The sequence below is a fragment of the Ischnura elegans genome, chromosome 11 (assembly GCF_921293095.1).
Source record: "Ischnura elegans chromosome 11, ioIscEleg1.1, whole genome shotgun sequence".
In the NCBI taxonomy this organism is placed as follows: Eukaryota; Metazoa; Arthropoda; class Insecta; order Odonata; family Coenagrionidae; genus Ischnura; species Ischnura elegans.
This window is the reverse complement of record NC_060256.1, coordinates 80185937-80206693: the sequence shown is the minus strand read 5'-3', so window position 1 is coordinate 80206693 and position 20757 is coordinate 80185937. Positions and strand designations below refer to the sequence as shown.

The 20757-nt window shown below is 39.4% G+C and overlaps 1 protein-coding gene across 6 annotated transcripts in view; it reads right to left on the bottom strand.

Annotated features, from left to right (window-relative positions):
- Nucleotides 1-277: 277 nt before the first annotated feature.
- LOC124168433 (tRNA-uridine aminocarboxypropyltransferase 2) overlaps nt 278-20757 on the bottom strand; it is a 35823-nt gene continuing 15343 nt past the window's right edge. For 3 of the 6 annotated variants that reach the window (XM_046546659.1, XM_046546660.1, XM_046546658.1), the window contains one exon: nt 17689-19157. In XM_046546659.1, the coding sequence (XP_046402615.1) occupies nt 18813-19157 (345 nt within the window). In that variant the 3' untranslated portion in view covers nt 17689-18812. Of the gene's footprint in view, nt 6096-10342; nt 10507-17688; nt 19158-20757 lie in introns of those variants that run through there. The other 3 variants (XM_046546655.1, XM_046546657.1, XM_046546656.1) reach the window with 2 other exon arrangements.

The window sequence follows — 20757 nt, the reverse complement described above, 5'->3', positions numbered from 1 at the left end:
TAACTCTCGACATTACTTAGCTGACAACTTGCATGATGACTGATACTTAACTACAATGATTTTCCGCATTTAAAAATCAGATTCCGTGTGTACTACTGGTTTATGAGCTGATTAATATCGAGTTCAAAGGGTTAAAATATTTTCCAATGACAAAAAAAAACAAATAAAAAGCAAAATACAAACAAGAATAAGTTAAAAACTATATAAAAAATTACCTTAATTTTTATCAATTACATTCAGGTAATTTTGTACATAATAAGAATACATTAGATTTATACAAATTGGAATGGTAACAAATAATTACTTATCATAAAATAAGTCCAGAACACGTTTTCCACTGTTATTCTCAATTAAATGCACTTTTTCTAGAGCATATTCCTTCAACACAATCCTGGCTGTATCATAAAATTTACCCCAAATATCTATACATCCTTCTCTGGCTGTAATATGGAAAACAGTGTCCCCATTCCCATCCCCCATGAAGAGAAGATTGATCATATAATAATCACCCAGATATTTATGAAAATCCGCACATATGAAGCCTACAACACATGGGATTTTACATCTTAGCGTCTTATGAATTATGTTAGGGCAACTAGGACTGAAGGCAACATCAGTCTGTGAGAATTTATACAGAAGTTCTCTTCCCAAACATTCAAATCCAATTTCAAGGTACCAGTGAATTAACAAAAGTATGGACCACCTCACAGGTTCATTGAATATGGAAGCATACTCTTCCTGCACAGTGTCACCTAAAATATTAGGATGACTCATCACAATTTTCTGGAAAGTTGATAAAGTTACACCTAAATTAACACAAATATCTGATGTTGGGTTCAGTGACATACCCTGATATATGCCATCTCCTAAGAGTTGAACCAAGTTATAGTATATATATTCCATCTCTAGGAGAATCTCTCTCCGTTTCGACTTAAGATCCTCTGACAGGAGTTTGTACATGAGAAAGTGCCATTCAATCACGTATTCACCATAGTCATTTTTTAGGAAGTAGCGATGGCTTTCACTATCTTTCATTAGCAAAATTTTCACAACTTCATCCTTGGTCATGTGTCCATCAATCAACTGTTTTCTCACAAACTTCAATATAGCAGTAGGGCGAGAGGAAGTGTAATCATTAATACTTGGGCGTCCTTTGCAAATTGATGTCTGAAACCACTCCACAAATGCTTCCCTGGACATCACCTTCAGAGCTATCTCCCACACAAGGGTAATTTTTTCCACATTATCACTCACCATAGCACAGATCAAGAAATTCAAGTATTTTGGGCAGTAAATGTCAGCCCTAGAAATGAAGGACTTGGAGACAAATTCTAGCTTACTAGTTGAAGAGCTCAACTTACAATTAACATACTCCCACATTTCTAGGATACTATCACAATTTGAATACCTGGTTACCTTAAGAAAGAGCTCAAAAAAGTCATTATTTTTTAGAAACATGACCTCTAAGTCTGAATTCTCAAGGCAATCTGTAATCCTAGTCATTACACGGAACATCCCCATATCCTGGGAATATACTTTTTTAAACACATCAGGCATGTAAAGAAATGATTTTTTCAAACTACTTTTGAAAAATGCAATCTTTCTTACAAGAAAATCGACGACAACTTCAAAATAAGCTCTATAATCTTCATTTACCATGAAGGAGTGAGGGAGTATCCAACACAGACCTTTCTCCTCAAAAACCGCATTCAAATTCTCTTCCATTTTATACTTTTCAATCATAGAAAAAATTTTTTGAACCATTTTAACCATAATATACCTCTTTGAATGCTTGTAGTAAATAAGTTTAAATGCATTGTGTCGTGGAGCACTCACACTATGTATGATCTTGGGATGCCTATAAATGCTCATGCCTAAATTATCATATTCAGGAAGTATATTTATTGGCTTTTCATGCTTACCATCCAATATCAAGCTCACAGTATCTTCCATTTCATTTCCAGAGCAGCCAACAGGGAAATTTTTATCTCCCATAAGAAGCTTGATAAACATACAATCATAACCAATGGCAAAATATTGAAGAAGATAGATGTAACCACTTACAATTACTCCAAATAGGCATGCATTCAAGCACACCAAAAGTCTCTCTTCCAGGAAAATAGATCTGCAAAGACATGTTACTTCAATGCCAAAGGAATTTTCCAAATAATTATAGGACTCCACTCTGTCATAGTATGCGTGCAGAATATCTTCAATGAACCACCTCACTCTAAAAAGACCTCTATCAGTAAACAATGTCTCCAGCCAGAATTTGGTCACAGATTCATTTTCTGCTCTCTTCAAGAGCCATCGTGCAAAGAAATACTCCCCGAAAGTTCTATGAACAAACTGGTACTTTTCCTCCTTCTCCACAATAAGCCCAATACTGAGCACATCATACATTTCACTCCTGTTGCACTGAAAAAAGCATGGATCAAAAAAATCAACGGAAGATAAATTTTCCAACTGCTCAAATATTCTATTCCTTGCCATACTAAAGGACTTTTCTGAAGCTACATTCCCAGATGCCAATGCTTTTTCCCGGTCAAAAATTCTCAGCTTTATCTCCACAAATTTTTCATATAAATGTCCTAGATCCCAGCGGCTCCCAATTATAAAATTTTCTTCAAACAAAACAAATGCAAACATCTTGACATGAAGAGGTGTGCGCGTAAATTCCCTGAAATCTTTAAAAAGACTATCAATACTGAGAATCAACTTCTGAGCAAAGGCTTCAAAGTCAATATTTTTATTGCACCTCATATTATATTCTCTCCTCTGGTGATCAATTTCTAACTGGGTTGACCCACTTCCTTCTATTTTATTCTCCTCAGGAAAGTTTTCCCTTAACCATTTGGTCATTTCTTTTTCCAGGGAGTCCATTTTTTTCACTCTTTCTTGGCCTGAATACTTCTTCAAGTTTGCTTTCCAATACCTACACAAGAAGTCTACTTGCTCCAAATCATTGAATGGGATCAGTTTAAATGAAATCACGTTTAACTTCAACTCAAGTTCGCGCCTTTCATGTAGGCGGGTGGAGGCACAAACCCTTACCTTTGTTTTGGACTTCAAGCCCACCAGGAATTCTAACACATTTTCTCTATACTTGGGACATATTTCATCGAAACCATCAAACATAACTATCACCTTGCAATCTTGTTCACAATATTTTTTTAACAGACTTCTTTCAAATGAAGAGCTACCATGCCCAACCATTTTGAGAAGCACCTCAATCAAGTCTACAGTTTGCGAGGAGCCAATTTTACCAAGCTGCAATGGGGATTTCTCTTGGGCATAGAAGTTTAAATCAACCACAACAATCCATGCTCCTGAATACTTTTTCCTGTAGCATGAAACAAAATTATTCAGTATAAAAGATTTACCACATCCAGGATCATCAGCAATGATCACTGGCACTACACCACTGTCACCATGAACTGAAGGCAAGCATATCTGATGATTTAGGAATTTCTCTTCTGGAATTGACACCTCCTCCACATCATATCTCAAGTAGTCTAGCAGACCCTCCACACTTCCATGTGATTTTATGTACAAAAATTTCCCTCTCCAATATTCCAACAAATGAATTCCCTCCTTATCTGCATGAAAACTACAAATTCTCTCAAAAGCCACATTGATACTTTCCTCATTCGCATCATTTAGAACATAAAAATGAGCGTATTTATCAAAATTGGACTCATTCCAAACTCTGACCATTGATGGCTTTATCTCTGAACATTGAAGATCTGATAATGTTGGATTTTTAACTACAAACAATTCACCATGTCTGCGGATAAGAGAGTCAGAGAATGTAATGCACCTTCCACTGAAATGACGCTTCATGTAACACTTTTGGTCAATCACTTCCGCTGAACCTCTAGCAACCAACCCAGTTACCTTCCCAATATTTACTTCTCCATCCATTAAGAAAAGTGATATATCACTAGAAGTCACGTTCTCCATCATGAACTGATCCACTTTGTTTTCATCTCCAACACCATTGAACACTACCTCTCTAGTAGTGCTAGCACGACCAACAAAGTTCACACGTTTCTTCAGGATATCTGACTTAGTAATCTCTGATAGATCATTCCACACGTACTCCAATTGCTTCAACTTTTTCAGAGATGATGGGACTTTTGTGAGAATAAGAATTATATTACTGCTCATACCATGAAACATGTTCCCTAAACAGTCACCGTAACATTTCCCCCTTTTGCAAAACTTGGGTTCCTCCGCACTATCCCATCTCACCGCTAGCAAATCATACGCTCCGTTAGACAATCCATCCATGTATTCCTTCTTTGCCTGGCTCTGGTTGTATTGGCTCCATCCAATAAGCAACACATTTTTACCTCTGCTTCCATACACCAATTTCAAATGGCTATAGCAAAGTTCAACGCAAGACACCAGTAACACCTTCAGCCCATTATGACACAGAATGTTTTCCTCGATGTCTTGGACGTTTGGGCCCACTGACACACTCCCATTCATACAGTTTAGCAAAAGCCTCTGGTATTCACTCATCATTTTTACAGTCAACTTATTACTCGTGAATATGCTCTCCACATACTCTCGGAATGCTGGCATTACTTCATCCCTGTAATATTTCAACAATGGTTCTACTTGCTCAGTTAACAATGTGATACCATCTTCGGAATAACAATCTTCACCCCCAACTTTCTCTGCTTCTCCACAATCTGAAGAATAGCCATACTTTGCTATGACTTCAGGCACACGGACAATGAGTTCTTGATCCCACAGGTTTTTCTCGTAATTCTCAGCAACCCTCCTTATCGCTTCATCAAGAGTACTGAAATTGCTGGAGTACATTATTTCCTGCACGATACCTTGATACTTGGTCATCCTTTCAGTGTCCTCCTCATGGTATGGTTTCCCTTGGTTCCTAAACACAACCATCAAAGCCTTGTGAGTTAATTCATGGGACAAAGTCCCCAAAACACTGCACCTATCTTTTATACTCTTTTCCCTTGCTCCAACATACACCCTCTTTTGACGAAAATCTGTCAAGCCCCAGTCGCTGGCACTTAGGGACTTAATGCAAGCATGCTTCACACTGTCCGACTCAAAATCCAATACCACCTCGAAGTCAAGTTCATCCTGCAGTACTTCAAGGACAATTTGAGTTTCCTCATATTCATCAAGGGCCTCGTAGAGCTCCTTCAAACGTCTTCCCAAATCCCATGAATTACCTTCTCTCTTCCCAAAAGACCTTGATTTTGCAACCATCTTCATAACATGAGTTCCCCTCACTTCAAAGAAATACTGAGTCAGAGAGCCATTAAATCTATCCTGAAAACTCTTAATTGAAATTTTCATTGATTCTTCCTCAGCCTCGCTAGCGCATTTCATTCGCTTTGAATTCAAATAAGACCAAACATCCACATTCACAACTTTAGCAGCTTGCCACAGGGCACTTTCCCCCATACTGTTGATCAAATATAGTGACTCTTCACTCCCTAGTAATTCCTTTGCCTCCGCAACTGAACAATCTCTCTTGATTGCATCATGGATCGAATTCCTTTTCTCAAAGAACTCTCTTAATTCCACACTTTCCATGGTGAATTTTTCCAACTTTAGTGAGCCAACTTCACTTCTTAAGCTATGTAGCAACGAATCTGCTTTCAAAAGTAATACTGCCATCCCACCATCCACTACCATGTCAATTGCAGATTTGCTCAATTAGTTCACTGCATTCACATTGACACCACAACCAATTAGGAAATTCACTATGTCCTTTTTTCCACTTTTCACTGCTAGCATCAGGGGTGTTAGGAAATCTGTTCCATATGCTTTCTCAAGCAACACATACTTCTCTCTAGAGAGCCCTACACTCCCTCTTTCAGCTGGATATTCCAATCCCAGGAGGTCAACAAGCACCTCCAAATCAGCATTCTTGATAACATTTTGTATATTACACTCAAAACAGTGAGAATTACCTTTTATATGGCTACATTCTGATAGCATTGTTTTGAGTAATACTGTATTTTTTTCCTCTAACGCATTTGTATTTTCAGTGGTACTGATATTGTCTGTTCTGTCTTCCATCTTCAACAACCAATCTAATTCCGATCCTATAATAATAAAAAAAATACAAAGGATTTTTGAATTGCTGATATACAAACAGATAATATTTATCAACCAATTTAATCTTTTTACTCTAAAAATACAGCAGACTCCCGATTATCCGGCTGCGTTTTATCTGGGTTGCAGATTATCCATGCATGAGTTCACGGTACTTCGAAGTTTTCTGCGATCCTCATAAAGAAATAAAATTGGACGAAAAATCACCAAGATATTTGCATTTTTTAATTCCAATGCTACATTGGGCAAATCGTTTCCATTAGAATCCCCTTCTTAAGAGTGGAATCGTTTTATCTATATGCTGACACGGAATGTTTCACGTTTACTTGGACGTCTGCTCTAGCATTGTAGACGACAAACAACGGTGAAAAAAAACTCTTGATTAATTTTATAATATTCTTCAATGGTTAATCATTCATAAATTCAGACAACTTCATATGCTACTGCACAATTATTGCCGTGGTGTCGCATGAGGTTGAATACAGCCCAAGGAACCGGAGATTTCGTCACACTAGGGCATGTTTACGCCATTACCATTGAAGGCCGAAATGGATAGGAATGGAATAGTAGAAGTGAAAGCAGCGGGGGGAGGTGGAAGGAGTTCTCAATGATTCCAAAAAGCTATCTATAATAAAAGACAATGTGTGCGAAAAATCCACAGAGAAAAAATCATTCGCCTTGACCAGGATTCGAACCCGGATCCCTTGATTTCCGGCCGAGTGCTTAGGCCAGTTAAGCTACCGAGGCATCATTCTTCCCTGTGGAAATTTGTGGACTATACCGGACAAGGTGGTATGGACTGCTGAGCATATTATGCGACGAGCAGTCCAAATCGTGCGCACGGCGCCACAGCCAGAGAGTAAAGTGCAAACTTTGAACACATAGAGGTGTTCTCTCTTGACGAATTTAAATATACCGGGACTAGCCACAGTGATAACATTTACGGGAGTCACGGACAATGCAGAAAATTGTGCAAAAAATCCACAGAGAAAAAATCATTCGCCTTGACCTGAAATTGAGGGATCCAGGTTCGAATCCCGGTCAAGGCGAATGATTTTTTCTCTGTGGATTTTTTGCACAATTTGCGCATTGCGGGTGACTCCCGTAAAATTTATCACCGTGGCTAGTCCCGGTATACTTAAAAAAAGACAATGTGTGTAAGCAATTATAGATTGTTTGATTTACGCAAATTATGAAAATTACAAGAAAGAAGAGTAAAGTTTGGATTATCTGCGCTTTCCGATTAATCATACCGCCGCTCCCCACCATTAGCCCAGATAATAGGGAGTGTACTGTGTTGTATTTTTGCATTGCCCTCAGATTTTTACCCCCTTTTAATTATGATAGGGAAATCACTTTCAAGGAAAAATTGACAGAAAATGTATACACATTGATAATGCACACATTTTTTTCAAGTACAGCATGATCCCGATTTTTCCGCTGCATTGTATGTGTGTTGCAGATCATCAGTGCATGAGTTTCTCCCTACTTAGATGTTTTCCACGATCTTAACACAAAATAAAATCAGATGCTAAAGCATCAGGATTATTGTATTTAAATGCAAGGCTACACCGGGCTTATTATTTCTAATAGTTCCCTTCGTAAAATGAAATTATTTTATTTCCCACCCGGCAAGGTATGTTTTAAGCTTACTCAGATGTCTAATATTTCATTGCCAAAGATGATGAATGGTGGAAAAAAATCTCTTGATCATTTTCAGAACTTTTTTGAATGGCTATCTAATCAAGTAAAGTTTGGAAAGTGTCATCCACGATTTTTAATTGTATTTTTCATATTGCAAATGTGCAATTATTGCTGTCACCTTGCATGTGGTTTAAGAGACCCCTAAAGAAAATGAGATTTCATTGCGGGGATATTTACCTTGCAATTAGTGAATGTCAACTTGGGGAGAAAGAGTATAGCAGAAATGAAGGCAGCGTGAGAAGTGACAGCAGACACTATGGAATTATAGATTGCATAAGTCACAACCAGGCACTCGCCTGAGCAGACAATTTTGGTGGAGTATATGTACAGAGCAGTAGGAATATGAGTACGTACAATCACGTAATTACCGCCAAAAAGATTGTGGTCAGGTGAGGAAAGCTTTCAATTACAAATTATTTGATTAACATTAATCATGAACATTACAAGAAATTAAAGAGAAATTTTAGATTATCTGTTTTCTCCAGTTATTCTTTCCACCCATCCCATCATTGGCTCAGTTAATCGGAAGTTTGCTGCAATAAAAAAATATCTTACATTTGTATTGTAACCGATGCCACTTGGCAAGATTCATGGGCATTCAAATCAGCGTTCACGAGGTAGCGAAGGCTGATGTAGTTTTGTGTGTGAATGTGTGTGAGGATACAGTGTATTTCCCCCCTCCCACAATTCTTCTGCCCGCTTCCCGAGTATGGAATTTTCCATGCGGACGTGACCAGTGCCAGGTTCACCTCACCACTCCCAAGAAAACAACACCTGCACGCAGCGATCGGAGGGTGATGCAATTCACCACCCCCACCCTCCACAAACTTTGGCATACCCCCCCCCCTCCCCCCACCCCAATGGACGATTTGGAGAAAATCCGTCTCTATGGATTTCCCCTACCAACCCCAAGCCCAGAAAGTTAACCCCGCGGGGTTATAAAACCCGAGTACAGCCGGCTAGAGAAGCATTATTCCGCATGGAGAGGCAGCTGGAGGCTATGTTGGTCAGCAGAGGCGCATCCATATTGCCCGTGGAAGAGAGAGAAAGAGAAACAAGGCATGGAGTTTGGACCAGAAAGGAGAGGACTGGTGACAGTTGGAAACAGGAGAAGGAACGGTAGATTTCCATTGCCAACGAGAAGGTGGTCAACCCACGTGATCCCACTGAATATTCTCTCAGCCCACAGCGAAAGTAGACGCAGCGACCCTGACCAGAACCAGCCAAGGAAGCCATCTCCATCCACGGCACAGAGAGCCAGTAAGTACTCTTGTCACCCTACATTCCGTCCCCCCTCCTGAATTCAGAAGATCCCCAAAGAGCCCCTTTTTCCCCCATTCAAGACCAGAAGAATCGTGAAAATATTCCCAATGCATTTTTTAAAATTTTTGTTAGCATTCCCGTTTTCCCCGTGTGTGAGTGAATAATTGTAGTATTTAGGGCAGTGTATTTAAATTAATGTTGGCGTTGTTTATAGTTGACCTGTTTCATTTTTGTATTCATGCCAGACAAGGGTAAAATATTTGGTTCCTGCTCCATTTGCTCTACAGTGATCAAAAATATTGCTATGGTTCGACTTTTGCACCCCAGCTAAATACAGCAATCGCAAAAGGACTTTCAGTCCAATTAGATCCATTTCCCTTGCATCCCTTTGATGCAAGAAACTACCCTGTACAATTAGAATTTTTGAGTTTGTGAAGAATACATCATCTGATAATATATCATCTGGAAAAGAAAATTTGCCAAGAACCCAAAATATCCAATACATTCTATGCATCACCCAGAGGTCCTGACAGTTGTCTCAGCAAAATGCACCTCTCTATTCTGGATCTTTTTGTTGGATTCACAGCAGACCACTAAATCCACCGTTCTTTCCCACCAAGGAAAACGCTCTTGTTGTGGGTGAATGCTCATCCTGACTTTCTTCAGAAAATGCGTTGAGTTGTGGTCCAAACGATAAATGGTGTTATCGCATTCCCCAACATCGCTCTCACCCACATCTGCATATTTCCCTTCACTCTCAGTGTCAAGAATTTTGAGTATGTAATGTCCGTCAGGCTCACTCATGTTCAGGAAGTGTATGCATGGCTTTTTGATGCCTTAGAGAAAAAAGACCTACTTATAGGTAGAACTTATTTCAATTGAAATGATACTACAATTGTGACATTCACCTGCTCTACTAATGTAAATTTACAGTTATAATTTCATTTGCAAGGTGCACTGGTAGAGAGCATTGATCAAAAGGTAGCAATTACCAAATCAAACTAGCATGTGCTTCCCTCACGAATTCTTTTCAAATTGAATTGGAGAGAAATGTGTACCCTCCGATGTAAACCAAGGAAGGTATATATCCATACCTAAGTCATCCTCTTTTACAACAATTTAAAGTGCAAACATATATACAAAAATAGCATTGAAAACTGTTATAGTGATTGAGTCAAGTCTAAAAATCTCCGCAAGCAGACATTGTAATGCGAAGGCACGCATCGGGATTCAACCGTTACAAAATGTAATGTAATAAAAAGATCCTTACCAGTACTTACAGACTGTAAATTGAAGAGTGCTCAGAAATATGTAGACGATTAGATGAAGTGTCGAACAGAGGAGGCCACAGAGTGCTGAGTTGAAATTATATTTTCACATCAGGCATGGAATCCCCGCGCACGCAGGCCATCGTGGGTTAAGGATGATATTGCCCTGTTACAAAACAGCAAAGTTAAGAAATCAGCTTTAATTACAGGGGACAGCTTAAACACCAAGATCATACTGGGTAAAGAATTCTAATTTTAATAGGCTAGTCAGGTTTTGTAAGTAAGTTCAATTTATGTACCTTTTTGAATTATGTCACATAATTTTTTATACTTGTTTATGCATTATTCTTCTAGGTTTCCCTGCATCAATGATTAAAAATGAATTTTGGCTATCTGTTCTTCTTGCCTGCCAGAGACCTTGCCAGGGATAATAATCTAGCTCACATTGGGTGTCAGTATATTTATGATCACGGGGGTGGCTTTGGAATATTCTGGAGAGAGTTTAATTAAGAAATTACTTGAAGCTAGGTGTCACAAATCCTTTTTCATTTCCACTTTGAAATTGTTTTTAAATCTCTAAATTGCTATAAAAATTTGCTTTTTGCAGTATTTATCTGTTGTGAGGATAGTCAGATTCTCAGTTTCTGCATCATGTCCTAGGGCAGCGGGCTCTGAGATGGCCAATTGATTCCCCCCCACTTTCCGATTTTGGGGTTTCTCCGTGTTGTGTACATGGCCAGTGAAAGGTCCACATTTTCCCCCACCCCCTCCCTCCAAACAATACCTGCGAGTAGTGAACAGAGGGTGATGCAATCTGCACCCCCTCCATCTACAAAGTTAGAGCATGCTTCGGCAAACCCCCCCCTCCTGATTGTGAAGATTTGAAGAAAACCCGCCTCTTTCCAGGTTTCCCACCTGTCCCAACCATAGAAAACCAACCCTCTCTGGTTATAAAATCTGCATGTATTCCAGCTCGCAGAGACTCATCAATCCCAACTTTGTATTGTGGCCAAAGGCTCTGCCCATCAGCTGACACTCGCCCTGCTTGTTTCATGGAGGAGAGACAGAGAGGGGAACGAAACATGGAGATCAGACTGAGAGGTTGTTGTGATTGTTTTTGTTTGAATAAGCGGTAATCTCCCAACTGTCGTATTACTGTATTCATTTGTTTTTGTTCTTCACCGGAAGTTGGTTCTTTTTAATAAACCGCAGTTTCGCCATGTTATTCAACACGTGTGGTCGTGTTCATTTACCACTCCTCCGGAATCTAAAACCATCGTCCCCCCAGTAACTATTTACAACAGGTTATGGGCCCATTGCACTTTCCACTGCGCTGCTGAATTCAGATTTCTTTATTTTTGTGGTAAACCGTGTGGTAGCAAAGATGCAAGAATCTCAGGTCACTTCGCAGGCGTATGGTTTCGAAAAACTCGTTGGGCGGGAAAACTATTATGACTGGTCGTTCGCGATGACGAACTATTTACGTCGTAATGGATTGTGGAGTTGTGTCCAGGGAAGTGATAATGGCGAAGGTAAAGAACGTAGGGACGAGAAAGCTTTAGCAGACATTTGCCTTATGGTGGAGCCTGTGGTATATCCCCATGTAAGGCCAGCTAAAACGGCAAAGGATGCCTGGAATGCTTTGTCCAAGGCATATGAGGATAAAGGCAAGTGGCGGTATGTATCCCTGCTTCGTTCTATGTGCCAAATGAGGCTCGAAAAGTTTGAAACCATGGACACTTATATCAGCGAGGTGATAATGTTGGCACACAAGCTCGAGGGTATCGGTGAGCCGATGGTGGAAAACTTTGTTGCAGCAATGTTGCTTCAGGGGCTGCCAAATTCGTATGACAATCTTGTCATGGCCATCACGAGTGGGGAGAATGTCTTAAATTTGGATCGTGTGAAGACGATTTTGCTAGACGAAAGCTACCGGAAGAGGGTGAGTGCCGGTCAAAATGCGAGTGTTCCCGAAACCACTGCCCTGTATTCCAAGGGCAAGAAGTACAACTCTTCGACCATGGCTGGGAGTTCATCAGTTGTGAAGGCGTGGAAGTGCTGGAACTGTGGTGAAAAGGGGCATCTTAAAACACAATGCCCGTAGTCGCAGAAGAAGAGGGATCCGAACGAGAACAGAGCCGAGGTTAAGGGAGAGAAGAAAGGAGAAAATAGGAAACCGCTGAGAAGTCTTCTGTGTGCCCTGTCGGCTGCATCGTGTGACTCAGATTGGTTTGTAGATTCCGGAGCATCCGTGCATATGTCACCCCATGAAGACCGTATGCATGATTATTGTCGTGACGTTGACGGTCATATTGAGATTACTGTCGGAAATAACGGTTAGCTTAAAAGCAGAGGTGTTGGATCTGTGAACCTAAATGTAAGTGATCACATTTGTGAACTTAAACATGTTGTGCATGTTCCTGGATTGAAAGAAAATTTGATTTCTGTAAGTCAAGTTGCCGACAAAGGGATCACTGTTGTTTATGATAAAAAGGGTTGTAAAATGTATGATGATGACTTTGTCTGTAATGGTACAGAACTAGCTACTGCAAGTAGAACGAGTAATGGGTTATACCGTTTGGATGTTAAATCAAAGCAGGCATTTGTGTGCAATATTAATGATTATGAATTGTGGCATCAAAGAATGGGTCATTTGGGTATGCAAAATATGATATTGTTGCGGGATAAATTAAGTGATTGCATTGATTTCAAGTATGAACCTACTGATGATTGTAATGCTTGTGTTCTTGGAAAACAGCACAGAAATCCTTTTCCTAATGAAGGAGGTACTAGGGCAGATGAGGTACTAGGTCTTGTTCACTCTGATCTGTGTGATTTTGGTTCTAATGTAAAGTCATGGAGTGGGTCAAGGTACATTCTTACTTTGATAGATGATTTCTCTCGCAGAACGACTGTTTATTTCTTAAAGAGCAAGTCTGAAACCAAGCAGAGAGTGATTGATTTTGTAAATATGGCTGAAAATGTAACTGGTAAAAGGTTGAAAATTTTCAGGTCTGATAATGGAACTGAGTTCTTGAGTGATGAGTTACAGAATTTCTTTAAAAGCAGAGGAATCACACATCAGAGAACTGTAAGGTATACTCCACAGCAAAATGGTGTAGCAGAGAGACTGAATCGCACCATTCTGGAGAAAGTGCGATGCATGCTCTTTCACGCAGGAAGTCCTAAGCAGATGTGGGCAGAAGCAGCTAACACTGCTGTGTACTTATTAAACAGAAGCCCCCACAGGAGTGTCCCTGAGGTCCTGTGGTCAGGTAAGAAAGTCAGCTATGATCAGCTCAAGGTGTTTGGTTCTGATGCATATGCTCTAATCCCTGAGGAAATAAGGGGGGATAAACTAAATCCTAGAAGTAAGAAAATGGTCTTTGTGGGTTACTCTTCAGCTTCCAAGGGGTATCGTTTGCTTAATCCTGAAAACCCGAGAGAAATTCTTGTTGCTCGTGATGTTAAATTCATTGAAAATAGTTTCACTGCAATTAAGGCTATTGGTAAAGGGAAGAAGGGTTCTTTCAGTATGCCTGTGCCTGTAAACTTAGATGATGATTTGCCATTTACTTCAGTGTGTAATATCAGTGATGATGTTCATTGTCAGAGTGAAACAAATGCCAATGTCAATCACATTCATGGAGCAGAGAATGATATTGAAAATCTGTCTTTTGCGGATGCAAATGAGGTGCAAATAAATCCTGGAAATAATGTCGATGAAGGTGAAAGGAGGTATCCTATGAGGGAAAGGCAAAGGAAGGAATTTCCTGGTTTTGAGTTATATTTAGCATGTGATGAAAAGGTAGAACCTACATCAGTTACCGAGGCTTTAAATGGTACTGATAAAATTCATTGGAAAGAAGCTATGGAAAGAGAGATCAGTTCTTTTCAGGAAAACGATGTGTGGGATCTTGTAGACAGACCTAAGGGTGGAAATATAGTGCAATGCAAATGGGTTTTTGAATTGAAGCGGAATGGGGAGGGAGAAGTGGACAAGTTTAAGGCTCGCCTGGTTGCTAAGGGTTTCTCTCAGCGTTATGGTATTGATTATCTTGACACTTTTGCTCCTGTGGTGAGACATGATAACTTAAGATTGTGTTTTTCAATTGCTGTTGCTCATGGTTTGCATGTACATCACTTGGATGTTTCCACAGCCTTTTTGAATGGTTCACTAAGTGAAGACATTTTCATGTACCAACCGGAAGGTTTTGTTTCAGATGCAAGTAAAGTGTATAAGTTAAAGAAGGCCATTTATGGCCTGAAACAGGCTTCTCGTTCCTGGTATGAGAGAATGGATGAAGTCGTATTAAGTGTTGGTTTTAAGAAATCTCAACATGAGCCTTGTGTTTATTTTTGGAGAGATAGTGCATCCATGGTTATAATATGTGTTTATGTTGATGACTTTTTTGTATTCTTTAATGATGAAGTTCAAGCTGAGAAACTGAAACAAAAGCTCCACTCTTGTTTTAAGGTAAAAGACTTAGGATCAGTCGTGGATTGCCTGGGAATGAGGGTAGAAATGGGTAATGGTAAAGTAAAGTTGAACCAAAAACAGGTAATTTTGAACTTGCTGAGTAAGGTGGGGATGGCAGAATGTAAATCTGTGTCAACCCCTATGGTTCCTGGCACTCGACTGACCAAGGGTGAATCGATAACGTGTGATAGTGTACCTTACCAACAAGTGATTGGAAGTTTACTGTATTTATCAGTGTGTACCAGGCCTGATATAACCTATGCTACCAATTACCTCAGCCAGTTCAACAACTGCTATGGAAATGAACACTGGCAGTGTGTGAAAAGAGTGTTAAGGTATTTAAAAGGAACAATTGATGCAGGAATAGAATTCCGAAGGACTGAGAATAATCCGGATGTTTGTGGTTTTGTTGATGCGTCATTTGCTAATGACGTCAACAGAAAATCAGTGACTGGGTATGTTTTTGTGTCTGCTGGTGGACCAATCTGCTGGGAGAGTAAAAAACAAAGTGTAACTGCCTTGTCTTCAACCGAGGCAGAGTATATTGCCATTAACTCTGCAGGTAGGAAGGCCACTTACTTGAAGGGGTTACTCTCTGAGTTATGTGGTAGGAAGGGGCCAATTCTTTTATGGAATGATAACCAGAGTGCACTAAAATTAGCCTCTGACAATGGATTGCATGCTCGCACTCAGCATATAGAAGTGAAGTTTCATCACATCAGGGAACTTGTTAAGCACAAGAAGGTTGTCCTCAATTACATGGAATCTGAAAAAATGATTGCCGATGTGTTTACTAAGGCACTTAATGTGACTGCACACCGCAAGTGCATTATTCCTCTGGGTATGGTTAATTGTAAAAATGCAATGTAAAGTTGGTAGATTAAGGGAGAGTGTTGTGATTGTTTTTGTTTGAATAAGCGGTAATCTCCCACCTGTCGTATTACTGTATTCATTTGTTTTTGTTCTTCACCGGAAGTTGGTTCTTTTTAATAAACCGCAGTTTCGCCATGTTATTCAACACGTGTGGTCGTGTTCATTTACCACTCCTCCGGAATCTAAAACCATCGTCCCCCCAGTAACTATTTACAACAGAGGTGAAGAGCGGCAAAGAAGAGGAAACAGGAGAACGGAATGGTAGATTTCCCGCACCAAGAGGAAGAAAATCACCCCACAACACCCTGATTTAAATATTCTCTCAGCCCACAATTCATAACTTGAATAAGACACAGTGACCCCAACAGGAGCCAGCCGAGGAGGTCATCCCCATAGATGACCATGAGCCAGAGAGCAGATAAGTGATACTGTCATCCCACAAAAATCCCCCCCTCCAAGTTAAGAAGAAAATTCACCAAGAAATCCCCTTTCCCCCCATTCAAGAAGAGAAGAACAGTGAAGAAGACCTGTTGCCCCATAATACTTATCCCTTGCATTTTTTAAATTCATTTTGCCTTCCCGTTTTCCCTGTGACCCAGTTTATATTTTTAGTATTTAGAACAGTGTGTTCAGGATTAATAATGGCTTTGTCCTTTCATTTGTTTTTGTATTCACACTAGACATTCACAAGAAGTGAAGATTCTTGTTTCATTTTTTTATAATTGTCATTTGTTTTGGATAGATCTGATTGATTTAGGTTTCTTTTCACTGGCCAGTAGTGTGATTTGAAGTAAAGATAAACGGTCAATAATTTCATGTATTTCTGAGTTTTTTTTCCTTGTTGATTTTTATTGCATTAAATTTTTTGTTGAATTCATAATTTGAGTATCGAGCTTTCGTTCTTTCATGCACGACAGCAAGCCATCGGAAAAGAGCCCACTCACACGCACCTTCCCCTTTCTACCTCCCCCTCCCTTTCCTCCCAACCCACGACCCATCCGTCCCGAACGAACACTCCCACAGTCCACCACACACCCCCCAGCACGTTATAATACATCTTAGAAAATTTGGGCCTTGCCAGACTGCCCCTACAACAGCCAATTTAATCAAGCTATCTTTACATGCAACACAACAGCTAAAATGCTCTGCAAAATATGTATAAAATTAGCTATTAAACACTCAAAGGTTCTTAAATCATTTAGATTGAACAGAATTGGACAAAATAAAAAAGGCTCTTCATCACTACACTCAGGATACATAACGATACTTCCACTGCATAAACACTCAACAATCGCCCACCGAATCTAATGCACTTATCTAGTACTATAAGTGCTACATAGATGAGTAGACTTGATTTGGTGGGCGATTGTTGAGCATTTGTACAGTGGAGATATCGATAAGGTATAGTAACCTTTGCCGTTTGGCAGGTAACATAATTTGATTTAAATATGAGTTTTCAAGGGAAGGAGAGCTTCATTTATTTGCCTTGCACTGTGTTAGACCGTGTGTGTATATGTAATTGAGTATGAATGGACTTGTGCGTAACACATTTCTTTCCCCCCTCCCCCCACAATTCCCTGCCTTCCGATTTCAGGGTTTTTTCCATCGCGTGACTCCGAGTACGTGTCTAAGAGAAAAGAATTTACTTTTCCCCCAACAACCCGCCATGCAGTGACAGCGCAAGGCGACCGAGGAGACCACGTATTCTCCATCCCCTTCCCCTAAATAGATAAAACATGCTTCAATTCTTCCCCCCCCCCCCCACCCTCGTGGCGACTATCCTCAAGAGACAGGCCTCTTCCCGATCACAACCCCAACATTCTTTCCCCCAACCAAACAACCATCACCTACCCCAAGTCACGGTATTGACCATGATTGCATCTTCTGCAAGTAAAACTGTCACTCATTCCTTTCATATAGGGTTATTCCTTACTTTCCCTGACTCATAATTTTCAAACCACCAAGGGAGACCAGTTTTGAAAATTTCAACTGAAATTTCCTGGGAAGCAGCATCAGCGAATGATGTGTTTTTATTTATTAATGCTCAGAACCATCTCACACCAAAATCTTGCTTAACAAAATAATAACAGTCTTGTATCATCAAAAAACTTAATAAGTACATAGCATTACATAATAAAATGGATTATACTAAGATAATCTATTCATAAGCTCATGGTGGTTTGCACACACTGATACTGATATATAACAAAAAAAACTCAGCAAACAAAGGGTGTTTTAATTTTGACCACAGGCCAGATATTATCACCAACAAATGATGATTCAAATACAGTCGCACAATGTAACTGAAGCTGTAGGCCATAACCACTTGGAATTCACACCACTCAAGCACCAGGTGCATTTTATTTTATAACTTTCATACCAGGTTGATTTCAAGAAAATTCAATCCATAACCTAAATTACGATAGAGGTGTATCCACAGAACATTTCACTATTTGACAAAACATCTCTAGCATATTGTTCTCATGATTCTGAAATATAATGAAAGGCACAAGCATTGCAGGCAGTGATGTTAACAGAGCCACAAGAGCTACTTTGACTTGACTTTTACTACATATGGATACCACCACAGATCAATGATGGATGCACATATTTAAAAAAATCACACTTCAACAGAGTTGAATATATATCCGCAACCAGAGATTATAGCACCTTGTACTATCATAAGTCATAACTCATTAATTATTCTTTCCTGACAAATAAGTGGGTGTATCACCCCCTCCAAAAAAAAAAAAAAAAAAAAAAAAAAGCAAATGTCCATCCAAATTGATCTTATATTCATTAATGTTAAAATTATATGCAATACACAAAAATTAGCTCAATAAATAATTTATTTGAGGTTGTTAATGGCAATAGGAATGAACAAAAACTACTTTCAATTCTCATTCATATAGGATCATAAAAAATATTAATTCCACCTCTAATACATGGTGGATTACATATTATTACAGTGGCAGTGATGCAAGTTCTAGAAGAGCAATGATAGCTAAAATTCAATCTAGCTTTACCATGGAAAATGTTGCACTCCACTCCTAGTTACCAAGTTCTCAAGTAGCAGTATAAAATAGAAGAGTGCAGAAATGAAATACTGCACATCAGTCTCATCTGGAATCTATATCCAGATATTCCGTGTGTGGAGCCACAAAATCTTTATTTAACCTTAGCTCACAGGCAGACTGCCTGAGGAGCTTACGAGTTCGCTTGCCAACTGGCTTCGCGTATGCATCAAGCTCAACAAGAAATTGCTTGCTCTGGTGAGAAACAGCACCATGCAGAAGCTGGAACGAGCAGAGAGCATGGAGGGGGGCGAGTAACTCCTGACGCATACTTGGTTGGTCCTCCAGAATGGACAAAGCTTGAGCTGCAGCCTCTAGGGTGGAGAGGCAACCTTCACTAGGCTGAGTCCTTATCACATACTCACTAGCTGACCCCAAAGACAACTTCACCTGTAGTGCAAAGAACAACACAAGTGAAATCATCATACTTCTTGGGGAGGTTTTTACCATATGTTTTAGAAAGTATTCAATCACACAAACAACATTCATTGGGGTCACCTTATTTTCACGTAGTATTTAAATTACCTTTAATAGATCAACTTGGCTTTCTTTCGCAAATTTCTATTTCTGATACAATATTTGCCAACAAATCAGTGTAAGCATGTCCCTTATAGTCCATAGTTGTTCTAAGGTAGTGTATCATTGCATATATCCAAACTCGTAAAACAATTATATTTGAGTTTATTGAAGTTGAAACTCTATTCAGTAAAAAATCCATAAGCTTTTTGCCTCTTTTCTACCACAATTGAGATGAATTCTATCAAGATAGTATTTTTATGAACAATCCCAGGTAGAAAATTCCAACCACCCGGGAGTCAATATTTTTTTATGTCCCAACTTTAAGCCAAATTGGCAATCCCAACAAACTAACCCATCGCAGTAGAGGAAACGGACACTGATCATAAGGTAAGGGCCTTCTCTACTGGTCAACATGAGTTTTGAACTGCATATGGTCACAAATTAGGGGGTGTACACCTTCCTTCCCCCTCCTAATAGCCAGAGTCAAACAAAGACCATCCTTTGCAGAAGTAGAAAGAACCCGGGAAGGGAAGTGGCTTGACAAAGCATCGTTTCCAAAGTAATGTACTCCTGATTGCTAGCAACCCAATCTACCCAAGAAAGAGATGTTGAAGTTTGCCAAGCAATGAGAGCTAGATCCAGAAAATATTCAAATGCCCCTCTTAGGGAAAAGTCTTCTAAAGGGCTCTTTATCCAATGTCTGATAAATACTGCATTTCTCCGAATATAGTCCCCCCCTCATTTTGAGGCTTCAGTTTCGGGAAAAGGAAAAAAAAATGCATTTGAATATAGTCCCCCCTTTACTTTTACCTTGGGCATTTTTGGAAAAAAAGGGGGGGACTATATTCAGACATATACAGTAGCTATTGCTATTACTTATACAGTGATACACTTAACTAAATAAGTCACATAAAAGATTAGCATCGCCCCAAGGTCACCTCACTTTGCGACAGTGGGAACCAGAGTGACGTCACATGAGATTTTCCCAGCATTCATACTTAGCCGTAGCATTTTCGTGCACTTGAAATTTTTGACTACTCATTTAATCGCAAAAATAGATATTGTCAACTAAAAATCTAAAAGTGTGAAATTCGTACTATTTAGGCAATAAAAAATAATAGGAAACCACTCTATTACTTTAATGTAAAAAATATCATGGATATTTGTAGGTTGTAAATTTCTTCAACACATCTAAATAGTTTTTATCCACACAAAACTAAATTATCCACAGTTAAAGCATTAAAAAATACGAAAATGGCTAGTTTTTTTTTCAAGTTTATCTTACATTCCGTGTACTATTTAAATGTTGAGGCATGGGACTAAATAGTAAAAGCACAAATACCTTCATTTAATTCTATGTTATACATAAGATGCAAAAGAAATAATATCCACTGGAATCGACCTAAAACTCACAAACCTGTCATCCCATGCGTACGTCAGGAATAGTGAGCAGTGAAGCCCCAACACATTT